The sequence below is a fragment of the Medicago sativa genome, chromosome 6 (genome assembly GCF_051527215.1).
Source record: "Medicago sativa cultivar Bolivia chromosome 6, Bolivia_mono, whole genome shotgun sequence".
NCBI classification, from domain to species: domain Eukaryota; kingdom Viridiplantae; phylum Streptophyta; class Magnoliopsida; order Fabales; family Fabaceae; genus Medicago; species Medicago sativa.
The window spans coordinates 30,965,055-30,993,027 of record NC_140754.1 but is presented as its reverse complement, the minus strand read 5'-3'; the positions used below and the strand labels follow the sequence as shown (position 1 = coordinate 30,993,027).

General features: G+C 35.0%; 2 protein-coding genes and 2 pseudogenes across 3 annotated transcripts; all 4 read left to right on the top strand.

Annotated features, from left to right (window-relative positions):
- Positions 1 to 1,951: 1,951 nt before the first annotated feature.
- Positions 1,952 to 4,236, top strand: LOC146914499 (replication protein A 70 kDa DNA-binding subunit B-like). Its single transcript, XM_085717760.1, has 9 exons — positions 1,952 to 2,101; positions 2,231 to 2,498; positions 2,602 to 2,698; positions 2,806 to 2,927; positions 3,025 to 3,109; positions 3,201 to 3,485; positions 3,574 to 3,676; positions 3,758 to 3,946; positions 4,060 to 4,236. The coding sequence occupies exons 1-9, from the start codon at positions 1,952 to 1,954 to the stop codon at positions 4,234 to 4,236; spliced, it is 1,476 nt and encodes a 491-aa protein (XP_085573886.1).
- A 2,792-nt stretch (positions 4,237 to 7,028) lies between these two features.
- On the top strand, positions 7,029 to 11,669 carry LOC146914498 (uncharacterized; annotated as a pseudogene).
- A 3,761-nt stretch (positions 11,670 to 15,430) lies between these two features.
- Positions 15,431 to 16,273, top strand: LOC146914497 (uncharacterized). The gene is made up of 3 exons (XM_085717758.1): positions 15,431 to 15,502; positions 15,588 to 15,938; positions 16,022 to 16,273. Exons 1-3 carry the CDS (start codon positions 15,431 to 15,433, stop codon positions 16,271 to 16,273), a joined length of 675 nt encoding a protein of 224 aa, XP_085573884.1.
- Positions 16,274 to 19,764: 3,491 nt separating this feature from the next.
- LOC146914496 (mogroside I-E synthase-like) lies at positions 19,765 to 22,439 on the top strand (annotated as a pseudogene). The gene is made up of 2 exons (XR_015014233.1): positions 19,765 to 21,122; positions 21,577 to 22,439. The product of XR_015014233.1 is annotated as a mogroside I-E synthase-like (transcript).
- The last annotated feature ends 5,534 nt before the right edge of the window (positions 22,440 to 27,973 follow it).

The following is a 27,973-nucleotide window of genomic DNA, read 5'->3' as shown; positions in this document are numbered from 1 at the left end:
TGCTTGGATAATTCATGAAATTTGTTTGTTATTGTTTTGCTTTAAGTTTTTGTTAAATTTGTAATGTAGAACGAAAGCTCTTCACTTTTCCCCCAAGAGGTTGAGGTTCTTTATGAGGATCCTATCATTTTCAAAGTTGCCAGGAAGGTCTCAAGTGATGATGATGGTGATGAAATTTTCAATGTTACTGGTTTTTGCAATGATCTTCTTATGGTTGATATGTTTATTGAGGAATTTCTTCCCAAACATGTGAGAGATTGTATTTATCCCCTGTTTTATACTTGGTTCACCTCAACGTTTTGGTTTGTTTGCATTATTATTGTTTTTGTCTTTCTTAATGGTTTGTAGGCTATTATTTGTTTACGAGTTTTCTTTCTTTCCAATTAGATGTTTTCAAGTATGCCCGAGTTTGCTGGAGAAGACAAGAAGCCACTAGATGGAAGTGAATGCTCCTTTTTGAGTGAGCAGAAATTCATGGAGGATGAGATGAGAAATATGCTCAAAGATCAAATTGTTGGGTATGCTCTTCTTAAAGGGAAGAGAAAGATTTCTGAGGTGCTTGGTCATTATGGTGGGGAGAACTGTCATCTTGGGTTTAAGGTTGCCAAGGCATTAAAGAAAACATGAATCGGGTTATCCTTTTTGGTGGATGCTGGTTCTGTCGTTAATAAGGCATTAGTCATTTTTGTTGATCCACTGCCTTTATGATGTATTTAAGTGTTCTTACTCTTGAATTGGCTGTATTTCATCTATGTCAAGTATTGTTGTCCTTTAATCCTTATATAAATATGTGTTTTTATTGAGTATCTTGACCAATTTTGATGATTATGTATCGTGCGATTTTTATTTATTGTTAGATTTAAACAAGATATGTGTACTGAACTCATTATTTGAATGGATTAAGGATCCAAGTCAAGAAATATGAGGTGTGAGGTTCACCTAATTTTTTAATAATGTTAGATAAAAATTATGACATGTAGCGTGTGTGGATTTATCTGAGAGATTTGATGATGTCGAAACATGTGAATCTTTATTTCTTCACCAGGCTTTGTAATTTTTTGTATGGTCTCATGTCTCTATCGAGATACATCCATATCATACCATCCTAATTCCATGTATGTTGGTTCGAATTGTTTTAGTTTGGTGTTGCTGCAACCAAATACTCTGTTTTGTAAGTAATTTGGTTTGATTTGGTTTGATTTGGTTTGGTTTGATGTTTGTGGTTTGTGATGAGGTCTTCAGTCGTATTTTACTTTGGTGTTCCAACAAATTTTTTGTTCAATTTGGTGTTGGATTTCAAAGGTCATTGATTGAATTTTTGGCCTTACTGGTGTCAGTGTTTTCCTCTTTATATGGACTTTCAATTTACAATTGTATTAAAGAAAATCATTTCTTACTGTATGAACCAGTGTTGGCATTTTTTAAATGAGGTTTTTGTATTGATTGATCACTTCTCATTTAATGCTTCCTTCCTAACCAGTGTCACATTCTCCTATGTCCTTATTTTGGTTGATTTTGTTGTGTGTGGCCTTGGCTAAATCTGGTTTCATCATTCTTTTTACTGTTTATTGTTGAATTTGGATTGTGATACCATCATGACATCATGTCACCCACTCCAAAAGAGAACAGTTTGTTTGTTGAGGTTGATAATTGGTATTTACAAAAATAATTTCAACCTATTTTTATCCATATTTGGATATTTTTGTGTTATGTTCTTTACGTACATTGGACACAAGTTTATTCACATACCATGCTTCACTGATTATTATATATACAACCAAAGGTTCAATATAAAAGTTGCACTCAATTCAGTTGAGATATTTGCTCTATACAGTACATGTTCAGCGAAACCATCCCCTAATACCTCTGTTGTTTCTTGCGTGACACTTCTTGAGAGAAAACTATAGTCTCTTGAGTGTTTTTCAAAACTTTCACTCTGTTTTATTTAAGCATGGATAAGGAGATAAGTTGTTTGTTGTCGTTGAATGCTCTTAGGACTGATTGGACTATAAGGGTGAGGGTTCTTAGGTTATGGCGTGTCATGAGTGAGCGTGTGCCTGGATTAGTTACCTCCATTGAGATGATTCTCATTGACAAGGATGTAAGTTGTTCTTTACTTGCATTGTTTTTTATTTTGTAGTTAAATTCTTTAATGTTTTACGGTTGGAGTCTCTCCATTTTCATGGTTGAATTTTTATTAAAATATAATGTTCTTACATTTTTGTTGCAGGGGATCAAGATACAAGCAACTCTACCATCACAGTTTATGTATCGTTTTGCTCATCTTTTGGCTGAAAGGAATAGTTATATTATGACTTCTTTTGTTGTTGTTGAAAATTCAAGTGATTTGATGGTTACTCATCACAAGTATAGATTAATATTTCAGCTGAGGTCTGATATTTTTTTTAAGGATAGTCCTCTTATTGAACTCAATGGCTTATGTTTCTATCCTTCTACGAAGATTTTATCTTCCAAGGCTGATCACAAGTATCTGGTTGGTGAGTTTTGCTCCATTTATTCTTCATGCGTTTGTGTTCTCCCCATATATCCTTATATTTCCGTTATATGCCTTTGTTTATGCTTTTGTTTTCTTTCACTTAGATGTCATGGGTCTTTTGACCTCCATTAGACGTGAATATGTTCATGAGCAGGATGGCTCCATCCAGACTATTTTTCATTTAGGACTGATGGATCGCAAGTGAGCCTCTTTCTCTGGTTTATTCTATTATGTGCGATCTCTCTAGCATATTTTTTTTTTAGTTTCTGGCCTGTGGTCTTAAGTGGTATTTATTTGTTACTTTAAAGTGGAAGGTTTTCCTGTGCACTGTATGGCGATTACGTTACAAACTTTCAGGAGATGTTGAGCACAACTGGTGAGGGTCTCCCTATCATTGTGGTGCAGTTTGCCAAGATTATCATGCACGCAGGTTTTGTTTTTTTGATATTTTTTGGTGTTTAGTTATGGTGTAGTTCTATGATTGGTCGGTTATTTTGTATCTGATGCGCCGGTAACTTTTTTTATAGGAGGGGTTTTGGTTGAAACTGTGGAGGATATTTCTAGGTTGTTGGTAAATCCTGAGATAGCTGAGGCCGTGCATTTCCGAATTGAGTGGGTGGCTTGGAGGCTTTATTTTGTTTTGCCCTTAATTTTAAGATTTATGAAACCTTAATTTTTGTAGTTTTTTTTTTGTGTTTACTAGGATGTTGGCAGGCAAAAGATGTCCTCTTCCTAGACATGAGATGATTCCAGGACCATGTGAGAAAATATATTCTGATTCTATTAACATGTACCCTAAGAAAAGTTTGAAAGAGTTGAAAGAATGTGGTGAGCAAGGGCTGTTTGCAATTATTGCTAGGGTTGTCGGGATAACACAGGTCGATCAATGGTGGTACCCCGTATGTGATTGCAGGAAGGTTGTGTCCGTCGTTTTTGGAACTTATTATTGCCTTGACTGTCAAAGGACTGCTTTTCGTATTGGTTCTAAGTAAGAAATTTGGAAAAAAATTATGAATGTAACTTTTAAGATTTTGTTTGTGTGCGTTTGTTTTAAGAATTTGAATGAAATCTTTCAGGTGTAAGCTGAAGATTTCTGTGAGAGATGGGACTGGTGATGCTGTGTTTGAGTTTTATGACCATATGCTTATGGGTCTTAACAACTACTTCTTTAAATCCATGGTAGTTTTTGGTACCACATGGTTTAATTTTTTACCTATTTTTTTTCGGAATTGGTGCATATAAACTTAATTTCATTGACAGGGTCTCCGCTACGCGTGTTATCCGATTGATTTTCAATGTTTAGTTGGAAAGGATATTGTTTTTATAGCTGAAAAAAAATATCAGTCAATGCCATTGATGAGCAAGTCTTTTTTGGTGTTTAATTTGTCCGATGATCCGGAGGTTGCTACGTCATTTCTTGAGAATGGAAGGAATTATACTCCAACTAAGGTTATCATTTCTTTCATGATCTCCTTTTTTTGAATTTTTCTCTTGGTCAGGCACTTGGTTTGTCTCCATTGCTATATTGGAAGTTTAATGTGTCATGCTGTTTGTTTATGCAGGCCATCTTTGCTCCCCAGTTTGCCTCGGTTACCCCCTTGGATGGCTGCAACGGTTATCTTCCCACTGCGTTCTCTCATGTTGCCTGCCCTTTTGGTGCTGATGTTGATGTGCCATCCACCAGTGGAAACAAGACAGAGTTGTTGTCTCTCTTTGATGAATTTCCTTCAAAGCGCTAAAATCGTTCGACGTTGCTTCGTCACCGTGTTCTGTTTAGCCTATATATGGTGTCTCCGTGTGTGTGTTATTAATCTTAATGGTGTGTAATATTTATAATTGTGTGATGTGTTCTATTTTCAATTAATGGACAGTGCTTCGAACAGTTTGTGTTATGTCCAGTTAGTTTCAGTTAGTATGAACTCTGGTTTGTAATATTGATAGCTTCAAAGTATATGAAGTCTGGTTTGTAATTTTATTATTTTGGTTGAAGATCTTATGTTTTACTAACTATGTGCTACATCCTGACATTCATGCATTTATTTATACATTTGCTAATTCCTTTAGTCGTGCATTTGTTCTAGAGCAAAGATGAAAGATTATATCCATACTTGAAAACATTACATAGATTGTTAGAATCACTCGGGAATAAAAAACATAAATATGTAGTGTCTTTGAGAAATTCATAAGTCCTGGACTGTGAGCGTTTAATGATCCAATCCCTTCATCTCATTGCTTTAACTTTCACGAACATTTCATTTGGGGGATTGTTGATTGTGATGTCTAGAATATGCCCTTTTTTCAATTTCTTCGATCTAACGAAATTGGACCAACCTTCGCCTACGTTTATCTGATGTGCATCTGTTGGATCTGCGTATAACTTGCACTTGAATGATCGACAAGTCTCTACGTCAACAACTGTTATTGCTTTTTGGTCTATAAAGAGACAATTTGTCCCGATATAGCGGGGTATAGCCTACAAAAACGAAATATAGTGAGAGTGCTGGCTATGTCTTGTGTGATTTTATTTGGATTTATATCTATATTTGGATTCGATACTCACTAGGTCACATGTGGAGAATGCTCTTGGTTTGTTGACAAGTAGTTCCCATCCATTTGCTTCTACTTCGTTGAATGCCTTGACTTCATCATCTGATAGTTGTAGGTGTTCGTCGATGTTGTCATCCAGATCGCTTAAATTTTCTTCGTACGTCGCAGTTTCATCGAGTTGATCTGCATATTCTTCGTCAAGGTACCTAAAAAAACCAAATTAACCTTATAATTGCATTTGTATGGACGAATAAATTATATGATTAGTCCTTGACTGATAGGATTGGTTTAGTGTTTGCTGAAAATGTAGTATTTGTATTATGTTCTAATCTTCTCCATCATAATAACTGAATCTCTTAGCTTACCTTTCAGAAGAGGTGGATGAGGAAGACATTTTTCTATTCAATGAGTTTTTCAATTTTTTTCCTAGGAATTCTACCGTGTGCTTCTCTTTCTTTGCTTCGGAATATATAGAAAAATCTGACCATCTTTATTTGTATGTGTGTCGAATCTTTTTAGATTAATTTTTTTTATTTGACTATTTGTTGTTAATTACCTGATTGTCCTTACTGGCCTACTTGCCAATGTACCTGTCATTGTCCAATTGTTTGTTACTATTTTATTATTTATATTTTATTATTTCTTTTACATTATCTTCTTCAACTATACTATTTGATTTGATGTGGAGAGTTTGTAATATTTTCTATTTTTATACGTCCTTAGTTGTTTGATTTGCTATTGTTGGTTTTCATTCCTTTTTATTTCTTTCAAAGCTGTTGTCTTGCTTCCTCTCTTATTTCATGGAACCTGATACATTCCTGGGTCGTATGCTCTGTGCAAAACAGAGGCGTCTCCAACGCATGGAAAAGTTAAGAATAAAAAGAAATCAAAGGGCACCTTATGTTAGGCGTGGATGTAAGTAGCTAATTATGAAGTTTGTTCTATTTTGCTGTACATTAATTGTAATTAATTGTAATGTTACTTTGTTTGTTAATTACCATGTTTATTTTATTTTAAGTGTACAGGTGCCAATCGACTAGACCACACTCTGAATATATGAATGGAAGTACCTCCCAAGTTATGAATACAAGTAGGTTCCTATTTCTCTTTATTATAGTTTGTTTCGTTATAGAGACTTTTGTTTGGGGTTGTTATCAACTTGGTGAAATTATGGTTTATAGCAAAGGTATAGATGTTTAGAAGTAGTTATATATCTCTTAGTTTTGGTATAAATCTGCCACCTATTTTCTTTATGAAAGGTTATAATGTCTGTTATGGTACTAAAATAAACCATGTCATTTGTATCCTCTGAGTCCTAGGTACCCTTGCTCATGTCATATGAGTCCTTTGGCATAAATTTAGTGTTGATGTTAAGCTATGTTGCCTCATATGTTGTATCTCTTTTCAGTCTGATGTATCTGAACCATGATAGGAGAAAGTAATTTTGTATTAAATCAAAAGGTCATTTGCCATACTACCACATGTATAGATATTTTGGGGATTCTACTAAGATATGTTAGCGCTTTCAATAGTTTAGGTGGATGTCTTATTGGCTCATTGACTATTTATTCAAATATTATGGAGATATCTGCATTACATGTTAGAGGTAGTTATATATTTGTTATTTTTCCTATAAATTTTCCAGTTATTTTCCTTATGAAGGGCTGTAACAACTGTTGTGGCTTTGAAAAAAATTATGTCATTTGTATCAGCTGAGTCCTAAATACCCTTGCTCATGTCCTCTGCGTCCCTTGAATAGATTTAGATGTCCAGCCATGTTGGTGAATATGTGTTATCTTTTTCCAATCTGGTGTATCTAATGGTTTTGTTTTGCAATATTTAGTGTATGCCTCTCTGTGGTATTATGTGTGTTGTATTGTGGAGGAATTGGCCTGAATTTGTTTAATTTTTCTTAGGTATCACTGATGCCTGTATGTTATCGCCATCAGCTCTGGAATCCTTAGTATCACCTTTTACAAATTTCGATTTGTTTCATTCCTGTGAGGGCCAAGGTATAATTTTAGTGATTATTTTTTGAACATAAATTGATATGTTTTCTCTGTATGGTTTATTGAGTTTATTGTGCATGATTATATTTCAGAGTACTCTGATATAGGCGATATGTCCACGATTTGTCAAGATTGTGGTGCACTAATTTGGTACGCTGAAAGGGCTGAAAAAAATTTGAATAAGCTAATCCCTAAGGTTTCTATGTGCTGTATGAAAGGGAATATCACGATACCTCTCATGACTGAACCGCCGCTCCTCATCCGTAATTTGTTCAATGGAGTTGATGCACGGAGCGGTCATTTTTTATCAAACATTCGAGTTTACAACAACATGTTTGCTTTCACTTCTCTTGGAGGTAAGGTAGAGTCAAAACAATGTGGTGGTCGTGGCCCTCCTCAGTTTGTAATTTCTGGGCAGAATTATCATAGGATTGGAAGTTTGATTCCTGGTGAGGGAGAAAGACCTAAGTTTGCGCAATTATATATATACGATACTGAAAACGAAGTGGCAAACCGTGTATCTCATTTCACGTGAGTATTTTCCTCTTTTCTGGCTAGGCGTAATTTTTTTTTCTTTATTGCTATAGTTTTTTTTATCTGATATCGTTTTTTATTTGTTTTAGTTCCTTTTTACCAGAAGATCAATTGAACCATTCTTTGATTGATGATCTGTTGGAAACAATGGATAAGCATAACACCTTGGCGAAGAGTTTTAGGATGGTCCGCGACTTTATTCAACAGAACCAAAATGTTCCTGTTAGGCTTCGTTTGTTTAGAAATAGGGTGTGTGATTCTCGAATGTACAATGTGCCCGATATCAGCGAGGTTGCAGCCTTGATTGTTGGTGATTTTGATAGTTCAGAGGATGGAAGAGATATTGTTATTCATGAAAGGGATGGTCATTTGCGGAGGATACATGAAACTCATACAAAGTATATTCCACTCCAATATCCTTTGTTGTTCCCGTTTGGCGAGGATCAATATGAAGAGCATATAGAACTTAACAGAGCCTCTTCTTCATCATCCACAAGGAAACGTGTTCGTGTATCTCTTCGCGAATTTATTGCTTTTAGATTAATGGAGAGAACTGTTGAAGATTCAATTATATTTCGAAGCAAGAAACTTTTCCAGCAGTTCATTGTTGATGTTTATTCTATGATTGAGTCCCAAAGGTTGTCTTATATAAGGCATAATCAAACTCACATCCGTTCTGGGTTTTTATTGGGGATTGAGGAAGCTGTAAGTCGGGGAGATGTCGATGCTTCTTCGATTGGTGCAAGGATCGTTTTGCCATCTTCTTTCACCGGTGGTAAGAGGTATATGTTTAATAATTGTCAGGATGCCATGGCCATTTGCAAAAAGTTTGGTTATCCGGATCTTTTCCTTACTTTCACATGCAACCCGAAGTGGGTTGAAATTCAACGACATCTATCAACGACTGGAAACCATGCACCTTTCAGGCCTGATATAAGTTGTAGAGTTTTTCAAATGAAGTTGGAGGAGATGATGGCCGATTTTCGTAGAGGGAAATTTTTTGGGAGAGTTATAGCAAGTAAGTACTATATTGTTTAGGTTTATGCAGCATGTTTCTATCCTCATTTTCTGTCTATGAATTAAAACTTTGTTTGTTCTTTGTGCAGGTCTATACTCTATTGAATTTCAAAAGCGTGGTTTACCTCATGCTCACATTCTTCTATGGTTAGATCATAGGGACAAGTTAGCCTCTCCTGAATCAATTGACTCTGTTATATGTGCTGAGTTACCAGACAAGCGTGTATTTCCCAAGCTTTATTCAACCGTTTCTGCTTTCATGGTACATGGTCCTTGCGGATTTGCTCGACTTAGTTCTCCTTGCATGAAAGATCGCAAGTGTTCGAAGTTTTTCCCAAAAAAATTTGTTGCTAGAACGTCGTTTGATAATAATGGATATCCAGTTTATCGACGTAGGGATTCTGGATTTACGGTCTTGAAAGGTGATGTGGAGTTGGATAATAGAAGTGTGGTTCCTTATAACCCTAAATTGTTGATGAAGTATAATGCTCATATCAATATTGAGTATTGTAACAAGTCCAATTGCATCAAGTATTTGTTCAAATATATTACAAAAGGGGTTGATAGGGTCACTGCTTCATTGGATGTTGGCAATGATGAATGTATTGATGAGATACAACAATACTATGATTGTAGGTATTTATCACATTCTGAGTCCATATGGAGGATATTTGCTTTTAATATTCACAATAGGTGTCCTCCAGTTCAACGTTTATCTTTCCATCTGCGAGATTAACAAAGAGTTGTTTTTAAAGATTCTTCAAACTTAGATGGTGTATTGAATTACCATAAGCAGAAGAATACAATGTTTCTTGCTTGGATGGAGGCCAACAAGGTTTATTCTGAGGGACGAACTTTGACATATAACCAATTTCCCGGTAAATTCACCTTCGATTCGGACGGTGGCGCATGGTATCCTAGGAAACGAGGTGAATCTGCTGGAAGGTTGACGTTTGTACCCCCCAGTACCCAAGAGATATACTATATGAGGCTTTTGTTGAATTTACAAGTTGGTTGCACTAGCTTTGAAGATATTAGGACTGTTGATGGTTTAGTTCACCTCACTTATCGAGAAGCTTGCGCAGCGTTGGGTCTGTTGTCGGATGATCGAGAATTCATCGATAGTATTAATGAGGTGGCCGTTCTTGAGTCAGGTTTTTTTCTTCGCAGGGTGTTTGCTAATTTTTTAGTATCAAACGCAATGAGTAATCCATTACGTGTTTGGGAACAAACCTGGGAAACGCTGTCCGATGGAATTCTTTATCATCGTCGTCGTTCTTTGAATATTCCTGGTGCGTATGTTCTATATTATTCCACCTGTGTTAGCTGTTTACAATTTTTATTTATATTTATATAGTGTTTTTATTTGTTTAAATTTTATATGGTTCTTTTAAACAGATTTAACCATTGCTCCTGATGAGCTGAAGCAAGCATGTTTGATGGAAATTGATAAACAGCTCAGGCTTAATGGGAAAACTTTGGATGATTACGAATGCATGCCTAAGATTTTGTGTCCAGCTGTTGATCTTTTTGGTAATGTTTTGATAGCCAACGAGTTATCTTACGACCCCAATGAAATGCTCAAAAAGCACGATGAATACTTTCATAGTTTGAATCCTGAGCAGCTGAATGCCTACCATACTGTTGTAGAGGCTGTTGAGGGTGACTTGGGTCGCATGTTCTTTGTTGATGGTTATGGTGGAACCGGTAAAACCTATCTTTGGAATGCTCTGTCGTTTAAGTTTCGTTCAGAAGGTAAAGTTGTTCTTAATGTTGCATCAAGTGGGATAGCATCGTTGCTACTTCCCGGTGGTAGGACTGCACACTCACAGTTTGGAATTCCTTTGACTTTATGTGAGGATTCGTGTTGTAAGATTGATAAAAAGAGCAAGAAGGCTGAGTTGTTGATTTTGACGAGTCTGATAATATGGGATGAGGCACCCATGATTAATAGATGGGCTTTTGAGGCTTTTGATAGAACAATGCGGGATATAATGAAGAATGTCGTTGAAGATTGCTCCAACCGTCCTTTTGGTGGAAAAACTATTGTATTTGGGGGAGATTTTCGCCAAATTTTGCCTGTTATTGTTAAGGGTAGTCGAGCTGATATTGTTCATGCAACTATAAATTCCTCGCCTTTGTGGAGGGGTTGTAAGGTGTTGAGACTCACCAGAAACATGAGATTGCAATTTACTTCCGATGTTGGTGAGAATGAGTCTCTAAAAGAGTTTGCTAAATGGATTCTTGATCTTGGAGATGGAAAGCTTGGTGATATTGTTGATGGTGATTGCGTTGTTGAAATTCCTGACGATATTCTCATCAAGACCTCCGATTCAGGAAATCATATCGCTGACATTGTTGATTCCACATACCCTGATTTGCTGAACGTGATGGAAGACATCCATTTTTTTCAAGATCGAGCTATTTTGGCCCCTACTTTGGAGGTTGTTGAAAAGGTTAATGATTATGTTATGTCGTTGATTCCCGGGGATGGTCGTGAGTACTTCAGCTGTGATAGCGTTTGCAAGGTTGATGAGGATGTCGGTATTGATCAACGTTGGATTACAACAGAATTTTTGAACGATATTAAGTGCTCTGGAATGCCTAATCATAGACTGCATCTTAAGAAGGGTGTTCCTGTTATGTTGCTTAGAAACATTGACGTTTCATCAGGGCTGTGTAATGGTACTCGGCTAATTGTTGGTGAGCTTGGGAAAAACATAGTTGGCGCCCAAATTGCCACTGGACCTCATGCTGGTGAAAGGGTTTACATTCATCGAATGAATCTGGTTCCGTCGGATGCAAACGTGTCTATTGTTTTCAATCGTCGTCAATTTCCTCTTTGTTTGTGTTTTGCTATGACAATAAACAAAAGTCAAGGACAAACTTTATCACACGTTGGCCTCTATCTTCCAAGACCGGTGTTTTCCCATGGACAATTGTATGTTGCTGTTTCGCGAGTTACGTCGAGGAATGGCCTAAAGATATTGGTTTCCGATGAGGTTGGTCAGGCGTGCAAAACCACTGTGAATGTTGTTTACCAGGAGGTGTTTGAAAAAATTTGAAGCTTTCAAGCGTGCTGCTGTTGTTTTATAATATGTAATCTTCTTTCTGTGCTGTATGAATAAATGTTATTAGAACTACATTAATATGTGAAGCCTAAGGGGCAGTCTGTATTAGAAGAATATTGTAATAAGCCTGAGCATTAAACAATAGCTTCTCATATGAACTGGAATTGTTTTCTATTACTCAATGTTTTAATTTTTTTTTGACAGCTTCTCAATGTTTTCATCTAACTTCTCTATAAACTTATTACAACTGAGAAGCTCACATGAACACGTAACTATGTCTAAATCGTTAGATTTTTAAAAGCTTATTTTATAATTATTTGTCATGTTTTTCAAGGTCATGGTTGGAGAAAAATTGCACTAATAATGCTTAGTTCTGTTGTTGGTCAGGATTGATATTTTTGTCCATAATTTCATGGTGTTGTGGACTATAAATCATAGTAGTGCACGAGGGGGCTGATTGAGAGCAAGTGTCGTGAGACAGATAGCAAACAATTTAAAAGAAATCCAACAATCCAATGGCGATGTGCCCTTAAACAATGACCTGTTTGGTGAATTTTTCTTATAATTTGTTACCAAAACTATATCAAGTAATCGGAAAATTATCCTTCAACGTTGTCGTATAATTGTTTCGGCAATACGCTTCTATATTTATTTTCAAGCCACTTTAAACAATGAGCTGTTTGGTGAATTTTTCTTATAATTTGTTACCAAAACTATATCAAGTAATAGGTAAATTATCCTTTAGTGTCGTCGTATAATTGTTTTGGCATTAGGCTTCTGTATTTATTTTCAAGCCACTTTAAACAATGAGCTGTTTGGTGAATTTTTCTTATAATTTGTTACCAAAACTATATTAAGTAATAGGAAGATTATCCTTCAACGTCGTCGTATAATTGTTTTGGCATTGGGCTTCTATATTTATTTTCAAGCCATTTTAAATTGATTTATTTGTCTCCTTGATTGCTTTATACGTGACTGGATGTTTTGAAAACGACTACACACTTGTGGAAATTACAATGTTTTCCTTCATGTCATTGTACCATTATCATGTTCATGATTTACTTACTTTGGTCTATGTAATGATGAAAAACATGGAAGTTTTTTTGGTAATGCTCAATCTTCCCATTTGTATCATACTGTTCAAACTGTCCCTATTGACTATTAACTTTTGGAATTATTTTTTTCATATTTTTTTATTTCTTAGTATTTATATTTATCATATACTCAGTCATGTGAGTTTTACTTGCTTTGCTCTATGTAATGATGAAAAACATGGAAGTTTTTTTGGTAATGCCTTCAATCTTCCCATTTGTATCATACTGTTCAAACTGTCCCTATTGACTATTAACTTTTGGAATTATTTTTTTCATATTTTTTTATTTCTTAGTATTTATATTTATCATATACTCAGTCATGTGAGTGTTTTTCCTCTTACTATCACAAGTTATTGTACTACATGATTAATGATTAATGATTGATTAGTCTGATTCTCATGGTTATATTTTTATTTCATGGGTATTATAAATTTTTATTTAGTTTTCTGTTAGAGGAAATAATTTTTATATGGTTGACCTCTCATAGGTCATTGAAAGTATATACTCCCTCCGTCCCAATTTATTTGACCCCTTGACTCATTTCACACAGATTAAGAAAAATGTATAAATAAAGAGGAAAGTGGAATATATTGTATTGGGAATGATAAAAGCAGTATTATTTAGTGTTATATTGTATTGGGAATGATGAAAGTTGTATTGAAAATTGAAATGTGTCAGTTATTTTGGGACACTTTTTTTTAAAAAATGGGTCAGTTATTCCGGGACGGAGGGAGTAATTTTTATGGGGTGTGACACCTAACATTATTTAAAATAATGTTTATCTAAACCAGTGAATTTTTTGACCTCTTTGCATTCCTATTTTATTATTAGATTCAGACATCGAAATATCGACACAGGATTGGATTTGTTTTTTGTGTAAATTTCAACTCTTTATGGTTTCTTTGTCCCATCATCTTTGTCGACTTTTCCTCTGGGTATTTATAACTAACTGTTGTGGGTTCTGTTGCCTTTTTATGTTTTAATGCATTCTATTTGCTATTCACTCCAACATTCATCCTTCTTTTGAGTTGTTGACCCCTTGCTGTGTGATGGATCACATCAAATTCCAACTATTTTGATTGAAAACGAGTTATATATTATTTTAATAGAAAAATATCTATCTTGCTCTAATAGTTATAAACTGTATATGAATTATTATATGGACTTTTTTTTTATATGTATGTGTGTTTATACATTTATTTATATGCATTTATTTATTATTTATTAATAATTTTATTTATTTATTTATTTAGTCATACATTTATTTATTTGTATTTATTTATACATTTAAACAAATGGCATAATGATATTTAGCGAAAAATATTATGGGAAATTAACAATTAATATTATTTTTTTCCAAACGGATGTTTGTTTGCTTCCATGTATTATTGTTGTCACACTATATAACTTTGAGTTGGTGTGTAACCTATCTGTGCCTCAATCCTTCCTAACCTGATTTGTGTATTACTATTGGTTAATTGGATAATGTCTTCTCCTTTGGGAAAACAAAAAATTCAAACAACTCATGATTTAAAGGAAGGAAGTTCCTTTGAGTTTCCTATCATGTTTACTGATTCTCCGGATTTACCTGACAATGGTCAAGAACTTTCTGTTGATTTGGAGGATTCAATCCCTGCTGAGGTCATCCCAAAATGCAAAAATAATCTAAAAATAATTAGTGAAGACACTTATTCATGGGAAGTTGATGTTGATGATCCTTCCAGTGCATTTCTAGATGTTTTGGTAAGTTAATGAATTGTAAAAAGATTATGAGGCGTTGTTCATAATTTTTTTTTTGATATATTTTTTTATTGAGGTTGCATGTGTATATTTTTTTTTTAAATGCTTCACAATTTTGTTTTATAGACCTTTCCAGGAATTATTGCTGCACAATTGTCCAAACGCAAGAGAGATTTTATTATTTTGATGGATCTTGACACCATGGAAGAGTATGGATGTGATATTACTTCTCCAATGGCTGTTGAAGGAGATATGTATATTAGTTCTGGCTGGGATCAACTTCTATTAGATACCCCTTTTGAAGTGTACAATAAGATTGTGTTCACTCTTGACTTTGTGTTTGATAGGTTGTTTGTGGAGTTTATTAACTCTACAAAATGATGGTAGTGGCTGAAATTTGTCTCCATCCTTGAGACGTAGTAGATTGTTTTAAATGATCTACGATCTATCTATAAGAATTAAAGGACGTGTAATAAATTTGTGTAATTGTATTTTGATTAATCTGTTTATCGATACAGTATGTGGGATTTGTTGTTTTGGTTAATTGTAAACCTATATTGTAACGTAATGTAACGTAATGTGTGACTAATGTTTTATATTTTATTTGGTCATTTTCTTCTTAATTATATATCTTATATTTTGTGGTAGTAATGGAAAACTAAATGTTTATATAAAACCACACGTATACTGTTGAGGAACATATAGAGAATATTACCATGTTGTCACGTCCTGTCTAATTCATAGTTACATTTTTTTGACTTCACTTGCATGCAATTACTATCCACGTGTGCCTCACATCAACGTTTAATTTTTTGCAAAAAAACTAAATATTTCAAAATTATTCATTTTTTTCTCTATAAATAAGTTGCATTCCTTGTGAGTCTGAAGACATCAGCCTGCCCACTTCAGTAAACCATACGAATGGAGAATTACTTCAGTTTTCTTCAAGAACAGTCCTATGGAGGTTTTACCACTCTCTATCTTGGTAGCAAGGTAAACTTGATTGATAAATTTATAAATGTATCGTTACTCTTTTATTTTATTTTTTATCCTCATTCTTCCTGACCTTTCTATGTAGCCATTTGCTGAGGTGGATCCCAAGTTTGTTGAAGAGAACCATGACTGCCTCGGGGAGGAATGGAAGATAATGAATTATTCTGATAAGAGCCACATAGTTACCTTTAACAAGGACTTGGTTCATCCTCTTCTTACCAATGGATGGAAAGAGATGCGGGATGTTTTTGGTTTCAACTCAAATGAGGAGGTTGTTCTCTTTTACTATGGTAATAATCTTTTTGGTATATATCATAGTAAAAAACTTGAAGAACCAGGTCAAATTCCAACTTATCACAGTCGAGCCCTAAGAGTTGGACACACCATGCACTTCTATCTTCAACTTAATTCTATAACTGTCAACTGTCCACATTTGGTACGTGTGATAATTACTTTTATTTGTTATTATTCTAAATCCATGCAATGACATGTGTTGATAGTTTTGTATATATTTTCTAGAACATACAAAGGGAGTTTGAGGATTATGTTAGGGCTTGCAATTTCAGTGATTTGACCGTTTGTTGTGATAATGGTTTCAAAGAAACCTTTGCTGTGTACTACGTCAACCAACCAAGGATGCAAACAGCAATTGGGATGGGTTGGAATGAATTTTGTCTGCAGAATGGTTTCAGTGCTCGTGATATCTTATGCTTCAAGTTTGAGATAGTTAATCCGAGGAGAAAGGTTCATGTCTTTAAGGTTCGGATGTGAGCAATGATCTATCCTACTGATGCTACGTCCAGCCATATGTGCCATGCTGTCTCATTTATGAAGAACTGCTTTGGTTTAGTCCTGCAAGATTCTGTTTAAGAAGCTTAACTTGTGTTTTTAATTTTTCTATGTCATTTTATCCTTAATTATGCTTAATGTTGATTTTAATTTGTATAAGTACTATTTGATTATAACTATATATATGTTTGTAGTTTGTTGTAATTGTGTTGCATTTGTAAATGTGGGGTAATATTTGTGTTTTTCCTTTTTTTGGGTGCTGATATTTGTGTTTGTCCTTTTTTGTCATAAAACTAGCATAAAAACAAACCAGATGTGATAGATATCCCTGGAGAAAGAGGTCGTTGAAGATCCATTCCAAATTTTTTTAATACTTTTTTGGACATTTTTTTCATTCTCAAACAGTCATAACAGTTGGAGCACGTGTTATGTGTTTCGGGGCCCGATTAGAGTATTTCAAATGTTGCCCAACATTGTTGAATAGTGGCTAACGGTAAAAAACGCAACAGTAACGGTAACGGTAACAATAACGGTAACAGTACGGACGAATTTCAAAATTAATTCTATAAATACATAACTTTGATTTGTGATTTTCACACCATTCATACAAGTTTTTTTGCAAAATTTCCAAATGGCAAAATTTTTTCTTTTCTGCATCACTCTTCTTATCATTGTTTGGTTCTTTTTTGTTATCAACATTGAGGAATTAGAGATGGTTTATATAATTTTGATTGGGTTTGTTGTTTTGCAATTGTTATTAGTTGCTTGGGCCATTGCATGTTGTCTTGGTAGAGACAGAGATTAGATGTGTCTAACGAATAATTAATATTATTGTATTTTTATTTTCGTCATAAAAAATTACTCATCTCTCTCAAATAACTCTGGTTTGTTTGGATATCGATCTTCCTTATCTCCGTTGTTGGTACGTGCTTTGTTTCATTATCTTTACCGTATAATTTTTTGGTGATATTTCGCTACCGGGTGAAGAATAGCATTGAGTTTTTAACGTAACAAAGGAAATTGTAAATGGGAAGAAATGTCAAGTATTGGTGAGATTCTTTTTACCGTCTAATTTTAACCCATGTACTTTTAAATTCTTAAATTTTTCTTAATGCTTCTTACTTTATTGTTGTAGCAAACTTTCGACGGTGTTGTGGAGGTTGTCTTTCGTGAAGATCGGATAAATTTTAGCTTGGAATTGTTCGGAACCCACTAATGTAAGATATCTTGGTGGCACATGAGGAGAAGTCTATCAGCAGTAGAAGTACTGCCTTATTGTAGGATTGTGTTTTGATTTATGTAATCTTTGACTATTTTGTTATTTTCATCGTTCCGTTTATAAAATGTACTATTTGTACTCATCAATACCAACGTCGCAAACTAAGGGAGGGTGTGGTAACTGTTGTCTGTCAATTTCTCATATGTATCGTCATCAACATAAGTAACAGAGCAACTATTTGTTAATTTCTCATCAAATTCATCTTTTTCAACTAATTTTTTTTGCTCCTCAAAGACCAAATCCACCCGTGCGTCCGCACGGGATGCATACTAGTTACCAATCAAACAAGCAAAAAAATATTCATGCAATCAAACAATCCATAAAAAACCATGAAAGGAAAATCTTAGTGAAATCAAAGGGTAGATTTTCATTCCTCTACGTTGATTACCCTCGTTCTCTCTCTCTCTCTCTCTCTCTCTCTCTCTCTCTCTTCATAACCCTAATTCCGTGAGTCTCTCTTATTCTTTTGCCATTTTCACTTGCAAGGTAATATTGTGTTGCATACAAATAATTTGACTCAATGAAATTTGACTGTGTTTTGTAATCGTTTGCTTATTTAGGAAATAGGTGACTATATATCCAATTGTTAGAGGAACCAGCGGGGATGATTTCATGCAAGCCATGGTTGTTATCGTTGAATCTGTGATCCAACAGCTGAATTTCCTCAGGTATGTTTAATACATCTGAATCCAACTATGATTCTATTTTTTACCTGTAAATAAAAAAGAGTTAATTAAATAAATGGTCTCTTTAAATATTCAAAATTTTGTTTTTAGTCCCTATAAAACAAAATCACATTTTTTAGTCCTTATAAAATTTTCCATCAGCATTTTTAGTCCCTATAAAATATTTTTCTATTAGCATTTTTAGTCTCTATGAAAACTTTCCATCAACATTTTTGGTCCCTAAAATGCTTAAGGAAAATGTCACAGGGACTAAAAAGTGTGATTTTATTTTATAGGGATTAAAAACAAAACTGTGAATATTTATAGGGACTAAAAACTTAATTAACCCTATTTTATTTAACATAAATATCTCAACAACATTTTGATCTTATACACTCAATATTTTCTTTAAATTTTTATTGAATTTCTAATATTTTATGTAGCAGAAATATCTCAACAAACTACACATAATACTTTCAACAAAGTTTATATATACGATCTTATTTTATGATTAAAAGACTCCAATTTGTTTATTTGTTTTTAGGAAAAGAAGCTTCAATTAGTTATTACTAATCTTTTAGCACTATATCATTCAATTAGTTTTTATGTTTGAGGAAAAAAATGTTCGATTAGTTTTTTTTTTTTTTGATAAAAAAAAGGTTTGATTAGTTATTATGTTATCTTTTATTGGCATATTCTAATGCAAATGTTAACTATGAATAAATAAATTTTTGTTAGTCACATATTTACATATTTTGAGTATAAGCAGAAACTCCAAACCTTCTTTTCATCTAACATTTTTCCTTCTTCAGATTTGCCAAACACCAATTTTATTATTTCTCATTCATACATATACTTTGATATATATATATATATATATATATATATATATATATATATATATATATATATATATATATATATATTTCAACCACTTTCTTCGCTTTCAATTGATTTTTTTTTTCTCTCTTACCACTTAGACTAATTCATTATTGATTTTGTTACACTTTTTATTCTTGCATTGGACATTCATCTCATCATTTATATTTATTTTTAAGATATTATTATAATTATAAATTTAAATAAATTCAATATAATATACTTACAAGTGTATTCGTGCACACAAACTTATAAAACTTATTTAATATCTAACCCGAGCAACGCCGGGTCTCTAAACTATTAGGAATAAAAATAAACAAAGGCAACCAAATTTTGTTTTATGAAAGGCCAAGGAAAATTATATTAGAATGAAAATAGGCACAAAGGTACCTATAACTAGGGGATGTATAAACGGGGTTAGGAATGGACGGTTTAACAAAAAACTTTGCAATGCAACTATATTTTAAGCAAGATACACTAATTTTTTTTTTTTAATGTTTTTGCGACTGAGATTAAGCTACGTTAGCCTCGTTGGACACCACAAGCATTGGTCTACACTATTTTAAATCTTTCTACAAATATCTTCTGATGCTTACGATGATGACACCACAAGCATTGGTCTACGGTTTTGTCGTTCAGGACAAGATTGTTGTCGCCGACTGCAGTGTCACCAAATTACCCAATGAAATCTTCGACGTCATGGCAACTATAAGGTAATGACGTCGTGGAATTTACGGGGTAATTTGGCGACGGTACATTCGACGTCAACAATTTTGTCGGGAACAATGAAGCTGTAGATTAATGATTCTGGTGTCATTATTGTAATAGAGAATTCAAAGTCGGTTAGACAGCTATTCCAAGAGAGGGGAAAAAAGTGGCGAAGAAAAGTATTGAAGAGCTATTTTTGAAGACAGCGACTTGCCCCTCTATGAACACATGCAAGTCCAACTTTAAATTCATAACTAAAAATATTGGAATATGCATGACATGTGGCAATTAGCTTAGATTTAAAAAGCTCAAAATCGGTGTTTTACACAATGAAATCTTTTTGACCAAATCACAATGAAATCTTAAAAGAATAATTTAAAAACTAGAACATTGGCATACAAATCTTAAGGGAAATCTTAATTTTTGACAAATCTTTAGCTGCTGATAAAGGTTGGGACAACATGATTTTTTTCATGGAAAGGTCACAATCACTTGATGCTTTGCTATCTTTTTCATTCAACGCATACATTGATTTTAAGTTGCATTCCGTCGATTTCTTTTACATCCTTCTTCATATATATGGTCTTTCTTTACTCTACAAACCAAACACATTCCAATAGAAAAGAGACACCACAAAGAGACACCAATGGAGAGTAAAAGTAAAAACCACACACCACACATTTTAGTGTTACCATATCCATTACAAGGCCATATAAACCCTATGCTTCAATTCTCAAAACGATTAGTCCAAAAAGGAGTAAAAATCACACTAGTGAACACCATTTCCATTTGGAACAAACTCAACAACAACATCGATCTCAATTCAATTGAAACTGAAAGCATTTCAGACGGTTATGACAATGGAGGAATGTCATCAGCAGAAAACATGGAATCTTACAAAGACACTTTCTGGAAAGTTGGACCAAAAACATTTTCTCAGCTTCTTCATAAACTTCAAAGTTCAAACAACCCTGTTGATTGTGTTGTCTATGATGCTTTCTTACATTGGACTTTTGATGTCTCCAAGAGTTTTGGAATCCCTGTTGCTGTTTTCTTAACTCAAGCTTGTTCGGTTAATACTATAAATTTTCATGCTTTTATGAAATGGATCGAGTTGCCGATTTCCAAGAGTGAAATTGTGTTACCTGGATTACCAAAGCTTCAACCTGCTGATTTGCCTTCTTTCTTGTATCAATATGGAACTCATCCTGGTTACTTTGATATTCTTACAAATCAATTTTCGAAGATTGATCAGGCTGATTGGGTTCTTGTCAACACGTTTTTTGAACTTGAGCCAGAGGTAAGTAATTTACTTATATTCTATGACACTAGCATTTACAATTTGATATAACTAATAATTTCAGAAAATGAATGGATCAAATGTAATCACATGTGTCAGTGTCTTGCGACTGCCGGACATCAGTTTTGTCAGACACCAGATGCACCTTCGATCAAAAGTCTATGATACTAAAACATATATTATATCTACAAATTTATTAGGGTTTTGATTTTATCAATTGCATAATGTTGTTGCATGCTGCTAGTTATAGTTATGAAGAAGATTCCCTCAAAAAAAAAAATAGTTATGAAGATGATCCTTAATATTATAGAGAATTGCGGACAAATGTTGCAATCACCGCAAAATCAAAAACCACACTAAAGTGATAGATAAAATTGCGTTTTTTATTTAAAACCTTGGTTATATGTAATTTTGATATTTGATAATTTAAATCTAATATGAAAATTTTATTTAGGTTGTGGATTGGTTGGCGAAGAAATGGCATTTAAAGACAATAGGACCATGTATTCCATCTATGTTCTTAGACAAAAGACTCAAAGATGACAATGACTATGGGATAAGCACTTTTGGTCCAAATTCAGAAGCTTGCATCAAATGGCTAGATAACAAACCAAAAGACTCAGTTGCGTATGTTTCTTTTGGGAGCTTGGCTGGTCTTAGTGAAGACCAAACAAAGGAAATGGCTTATGGATTAAGAGACTGTGGAATGTATTTCATATGGGTTGTTAGAGATTCCGAAAAGAGTAAACTTCCAAAAGAATTTTTGGAGTCATCATTAGAGAAACGTCTAATTGTCAATTGGTGTCCACAACTACAAGTGTTAACACATGAAGCTGTTGGTTGTTTTGTAACACATTGTGGTTGGAACTCGACATTGGAAGCTTTGAGTGTTGGAGTTTCAGTGATTGCAATGTCATTTTGGACAGATCAAATCACAAATGCAAAGTTTATTGTTGATGTATGGAAAATGATGTCAAAGCTCATGCTGATGATGAAGGGGTAGTTAGAAGGGAAACAATTAAGGATTGCTTAAAGGAAATAATCGAGATTGAAAAGGGAAATGAAATGAAGAAGAATGCTATGAAATGGAAGAATTTGGCTAGGAACTCTGTTGATGAGGGTGGAAGTTCTGATAAGAATATTGTTGATTTTGTGAATGAATTGACATTATGCTAAGTTACATAACTTGCACCACACCTAAATGGATGTTGGAAAATAGGAGAAGATTATAGTGAGAACTTTGTGAGAAATTTAGAAGGAGAATATTTGAGAGAGGAACAATTTCTATTACTTGAAAGGATACTTTGATTCTTGTTTGCTTGCTTGATTTACAAATGACAAGCTCTCCTCTTTTTATAGGCTCCAAGGGAGAGTTCTAGACACATCTTAGGATAACTTTCTACACACTTCAAGAGAGTGTTCTACACACTTCTCTCATGAGAGTTCTACACTCTTCTCTCAACTACACTTAATGATATTTCTACCAATCTAGTTCTACATGACTCTAGAACTTTCTATGGGCTACATCACTTATTAGCTAATTGGGCCTAACACTTGATTAGTCCAATGGACCAAATCAAGTTTATTATCCAACATCCCCCCTTAAACTTGATTTGTCATCCCTAGTAAACCTCTCAACTTGATAAAGTCTTCATGCTTGAGTGGCTTGGTGAAGATGTCAGCTACTTGATCTTGAGACTTCACATATTCAACTTGTATATCCTTTCTTTCGATGCACTCCCTTATGTAATGGTAGCGAGTATCAATATGCTTGCTACGATCATGGAATACTGGATTCTTTGCAAGAGCGATGGATGACTTGTTGTCCACAAAAATCGTGGTCGGCTCCTTCTGTGACATTCCCAATTCCTTCAATAGATTCCTAAGCCAAACTGCATGACAAACACATGATGTAGCTGCTACATATTCTGCCTCACATGTCGAAAGTGCGACAATTGGCTGCTTCTTCGACATCCAAGTGAAAGATGTGTTTCCCATGAAGAACACAAATCCGGTAGTACTTTTCCGGTCATCGCCATCTCCAGCCCAATCACTGTCACTATAACCAACTAACTTATAGTCCTTATCTGATGAGAACCATAAGCCAAGGTCGGTTGTGCCTTTGATATAGCGAAGAATTCTTTTTGCAACCTTGAGATGGGCAATAGTTGGATTCTCCATGTGTCGACTGATGATCCCTGTAGCATAGAGGATGTCAGGTCTTGTGCATGTCAGATACCTCAAACTCCCAACTAAACTCTTGAAGTTGGTAGCATCCACCTTTTCTGCTCCATCAAACTTTGATAGCTTCAATCCACACTCCACTGGTGTGCTAATTGGTTTACAACCGTCCATCTTGAACTTTTTTAGCATCTCTTTTGTATATCTTTGTTGGGAAATGAAGATTCCATCCTCTTTCTGCCTTACCTCTATGCCAAGATAGTATGACATGAGCCCAATATCAGACATCTCGAATTCCTTGATCATAGCTTTCTTGAATTCTTCAAACATATTTGGATTGTTTCCCGTGAGGATCAAGTCATCCACATATATGCAAACAATCAAGATATCTCCATTCTTGATCTTGACGTACATGGCATGCTCGTGTGGGCACTTTGTAAAGTTGTTTGCTTTGAAATAGTTATCAATTCGACTGTACCATGCTCTTGGGGCTTGTTTCAAACCATACATTTCTTTATTTAGTTTGAGAACTTTATCTTCTTGTCCTTTCACCTTGTAACCCAAAGGTTGTTCGATGTACACTTCCTCCTCTAAAACTCCATTTAAAAAGGTAGATTTCACGTCCATCTGGTGAATTTTCCATTTCTGTTGAGCTGCTAGGGAGACTATGAGTCTTATTGTCTCCAGACGAGCGACTGGGGCAAACACTTCATCATAATCTATCCCCGCCTTTTGACTATAGCCTTTTGCGACTAGTCTTGCCTTATATCTTTCAATTTCTCCCTTTGAATTCTTCTTTGCTTTGTACACCCATTTGACACCGATGGATTTATGCCCTTTGGGTAGGGATACGAGTTCCCATGTGTTGTTCTTCTTTATGGATCTGATTTCTTCATCCATTGCATCTCTCCATTTCTTATCTTGTGTAGCTTCTTCGAAGTTCATGGGTTCACAATCTGCAAAGAGACAAAATAGTGTGATGTTATCTGTCTCTCCTGTTTCCTCATAGAGATCTTCAAGCCTTCGTTGTGATAGTGGCTCCGTGTTATCATAAAGATCTTGAAGACTTCGTGTGCGTGCCGTAATTCTTTCACTACGTGTATCTTCAGCAGTGGGTGATGTTGGTGAACGGGGCACTTGTTGAACTTCTTGAGACGTATCTTCTTCGAATTCTGGAAAGAAATTGTATTACTTTTTGTGTGCTCCAAAGTCCCATTCTCCTTCTTCATCAAAGACCACATCTCGGCTAATTACAATTTTGTTGCTGTCTGGATTGTATAACTTGTAGCCCTTTGAGCTTTGATCGTAACCAACAAAGATGAACTTCTCACTCTTATCATCAAGCTTTGCTCTTTTCTCATCTGGAATGTGAACATGGGCTACACTCCCGAAGACCCTCAAGTGTGAGATACCTGGCTTCCTTCCACTCCATGCTTCTTGTGGTGTCTTTCCCCACACACTCCTAGTTGGAGATCGATTAGATAGATAGACTGCACACGCCACAGCTTCAGCCCAAAACTCTTTTGGTAGTTTCTTACTTTTGAGCATGCTTCGAGCCATGCCAAGTATTGTCCGATTCTTCCTTTCCGCCACACCATTTTGTTGGGGGGATCTTGGAACTGTCAATGGACGTCTGATTCCATTCTCTTCACAAAACTCTTGAAACTCTTTAGAAGTGAATTCTCCTCCTCGGTCAGTCCGCATAGCTTTTATATGCCGACCACTTTCTTTCTCCACAAGAGCTTTAAACTTCTTGAAGGTTACGATGACTTCTGATTTCTGCTTCAAGAAATAGACCCATGTTTTTCTTGAAAAATCATCAATGAAAAGGAGGAAATAATTGTTTTTACCTAGTGATCATGGCTTGATTGGTCCACATACGTCAGCATGTATAAGCTCGAGCGGCTTCTTGGCTCTTGAGTTTGACTCCTTTGGAAAACTCATCCGGAATTGCTTCCCAAGTAAACATCCTTCACACAATTGGTCTGGATGGTTGATAGATGGAAGACCTCTCACCATATTTTTTTTTTGCCATCAAGCTTAAGCTTCCAAAATTTAAGTGCCCAAATCGAAGATGCCAAAGCCATGAAGCATCATTGTAGCAAGCTTTGAGACACTTTGCAACATCATTTTGGATATTTAGGAAGAACATCCTATTTCTTGACATATGTACCTTGGTGATGAGATTATTTTTTTCATCTTTGATGGAGAGACTTGAATCTTTCATTCGAATATCATAACCCTTTTCTAACAGTTGCCCCAGACTCAAAATATTGCTCTTCATATTAGGGACATAGTAGACGTTTGAAATAAATTGATGTCTTCCATCTTTCAAGCGAATTAAGATATTACCTTTGCCTTTCACTGGAATCTTAGAATCATCGCCAAATGAGATATTTCCATGCACCGATTCATCAAGCTCGACGAACATGCTCCGTTTTCCACATATATGATTGCTTGCACCAGTGTCAAGGCACCATGAATTTTCATGGATGCCTTCATTACTTCCACGTGCTAGCAGCACTGTTTCAAATTTCTCGTCTTTTTCTTCCATGTAGTTGGTCTTCTCCTCTACTGGATTCTTGGAGAACCTACACTCTGAAGTGTAGTGCCCAAACTTGTGACAATTGTAGCATTGAGTTTGAGATTTGTCATACCTTGATTTTGGGTATCCTCTCCCACGTCCTCTAGTTGATGTCTCTCCTTTCTCGTAACTGCTTCCAGAAAAAATTGAACCACGCGCATCGTAGCCACGTCCAAATTGTCCTCGACCGCGACCTCGTCCTCGACCTCTACCTTGACTTTGTTGGCTCCTCTCATTTCTTTGACCTTCATCTTTCTCTTTTAGTTGCATCTTGAAGAGTTTCTCAGTGATCTCTTTCTTCTTCTTGTGTTTCTCTTCATAAGCTTGCAAAGATCCTTGAAGTTGCTCTATTGTCATAGTCTCTAAATCTTTGGTTTCTTCAATTGTCACAACAATATGCTCGAATTTGGGGTCTAATGATCGGAGTATCTTCTCCATAATTCTCACATCTTCTAACTTTTCACCGTTTCTTTTTAATTGATTTGAGATAGAGATAACTCTAGAAAAATATTCTGAAATAGACTCTGACTCTTTCATATGCAAGGATTCAAACTCGCCTCTTAAAGTTTGGAGACGTACCTTCTTTACCTTGTCTTCTCCTTGGCAAGAGGTTTTAAGCTTCTCCCATGCCTCCTTAGCGGATGTTGCATTTGAGATTTTCTCGAACTCATCTTCATCCAATGCTTGGTAGATGAGGAAGAGAGCTTTTTTGTCTCTCTTTCTTGAATCCTTCAAAGTGTCTCTTTGTGCTTTAGTTAAGGAATCCTCATCTTGTGATTCCGTATAGCCTTTTTCAACAACCTCCCAAACATCGTGTGCTCCAAGAAGAGCCATCATTTTGATGCACCAATTATCATAGGTACTCCCTTTGAGAAGTGGAACTTGGAAGGATGCCGCTCCATTGACCGTCATAACTATGGAATAATTTATTCTCAGAACCTAAGCTCTGATGCCACTTTGTTGGAAAATAGGAGAAGATTATAGTGAGAACTTTGTGAGAAATTTAGAAGGGGAATATTTGAGAGAGGAACAATTTCTATTACTTGAAAGGATACTTTGATTCTTGTTTGCTTGCTTGATTTACAAATGACAAGCTCTCCTCTTTTTATAGGCTCCAAGGGAGAGTTCTAGACACATCCTAGGATAACTTTCTACACACTTCAAGAGAGTGTTCTACACACTTCTCTCATGAGAGTTCTACACTCTTCTCTCAACTACACTTAATGATATTTCTACCAATCTAGTTCTACATGACTCTAGAACTTTCTATGGGCTACATCACTTATTAGCTAATTGGGCCTAACACTTGATTAGTCCAATGGACCAAATCAAGTTTATTATCCAACAATGGATTCGTTGTGGCTGAGATATTCCAACATTCATGCAGTCAATGCATTGGTAACCGTAAGATTGACTTTCTTTAGTTTATTAAGTATGTCAATTTTCATTTTGTTTTCTAATATCCAAATTATTGAGCTTAAAATTTGCATTATCAAATCTTGATCGGTCATTGATGTACTGACTATGTGAACTCAGGGTATTCCAACCGCAGAGAATCTTGATGTATTATAGAATAAAGTGGGGTTTCATCTCTAAAATTATGGTCTACATAGTATGCTTAAGAGGTAAAAAAAGAAAAGCAAGTGTGTCAAATTAACATAATGTGGTAAATCATTGGTGAAGAAAAACAAGTACATTTTTGTCACTTGGTCATACATAAATGGAAAACAGTACAATAGTGCAAAGCATCTAGGAGAAGAATATCTTTGTGTGTCACATAGTCACATGATAGAAGCAGTACTAGTAAAATAAGCCCGTGAATTGACACTATGATGGAGAATGATTGTGATGGAAAATAATATAAAACTCATGGACTTTCAATAAATGAAGAGACGTGAACTAGAGACTAGAGTAATATCTTTGAATTTTGTTAGAGTTGTCTCTAGAAATTTTTCGGGCCTAAAGTAAAATCTATAGAGACCTCGTATTATTACTATTCCAATCATCACTACTCCCCTCACCAATATCTACCATGGCCATACTACAACATCTTTCACTAAGCGATGAGGAAGATGGACTCGAAATT

Coding starts and splice junctions, on each gene's coding strand:
- LOC146914499 (XM_085717760.1), top strand. CDS start 1,952: ATGGATAAGGAGATAAGTTGTTTGTTGTCGTTGAATGCTCTTAGGACT. Junction 2,928..3,024: donor CAAGATTATCATGCACGCAG/GTTTTGTTTTTT, acceptor CTTTTTTTATAG/GAGGGGTTTTGGTTGAAACT. Junction 3,110..3,200: donor GCCGTGCATTTCCGAATTGA/GTGGGTGGCTTG, acceptor TGTGTTTACTAG/GATGTTGGCAGGCAAAAGAT.
- LOC146914497 (XM_085717758.1), top strand. CDS start 15,431: ATGGAGAATTACTTCAGTTTTCTTCAAGAACAGTCCTATGGAGGTTTT. Junction 15,503..15,587: donor CTCTCTATCTTGGTAGCAAG/GTAAACTTGATT, acceptor CTTTCTATGTAG/CCATTTGCTGAGGTGGATCC. Junction 15,939..16,021: donor CTGTCAACTGTCCACATTTG/GTACGTGTGATA, acceptor TATATTTTCTAG/AACATACAAAGGGAGTTTGA.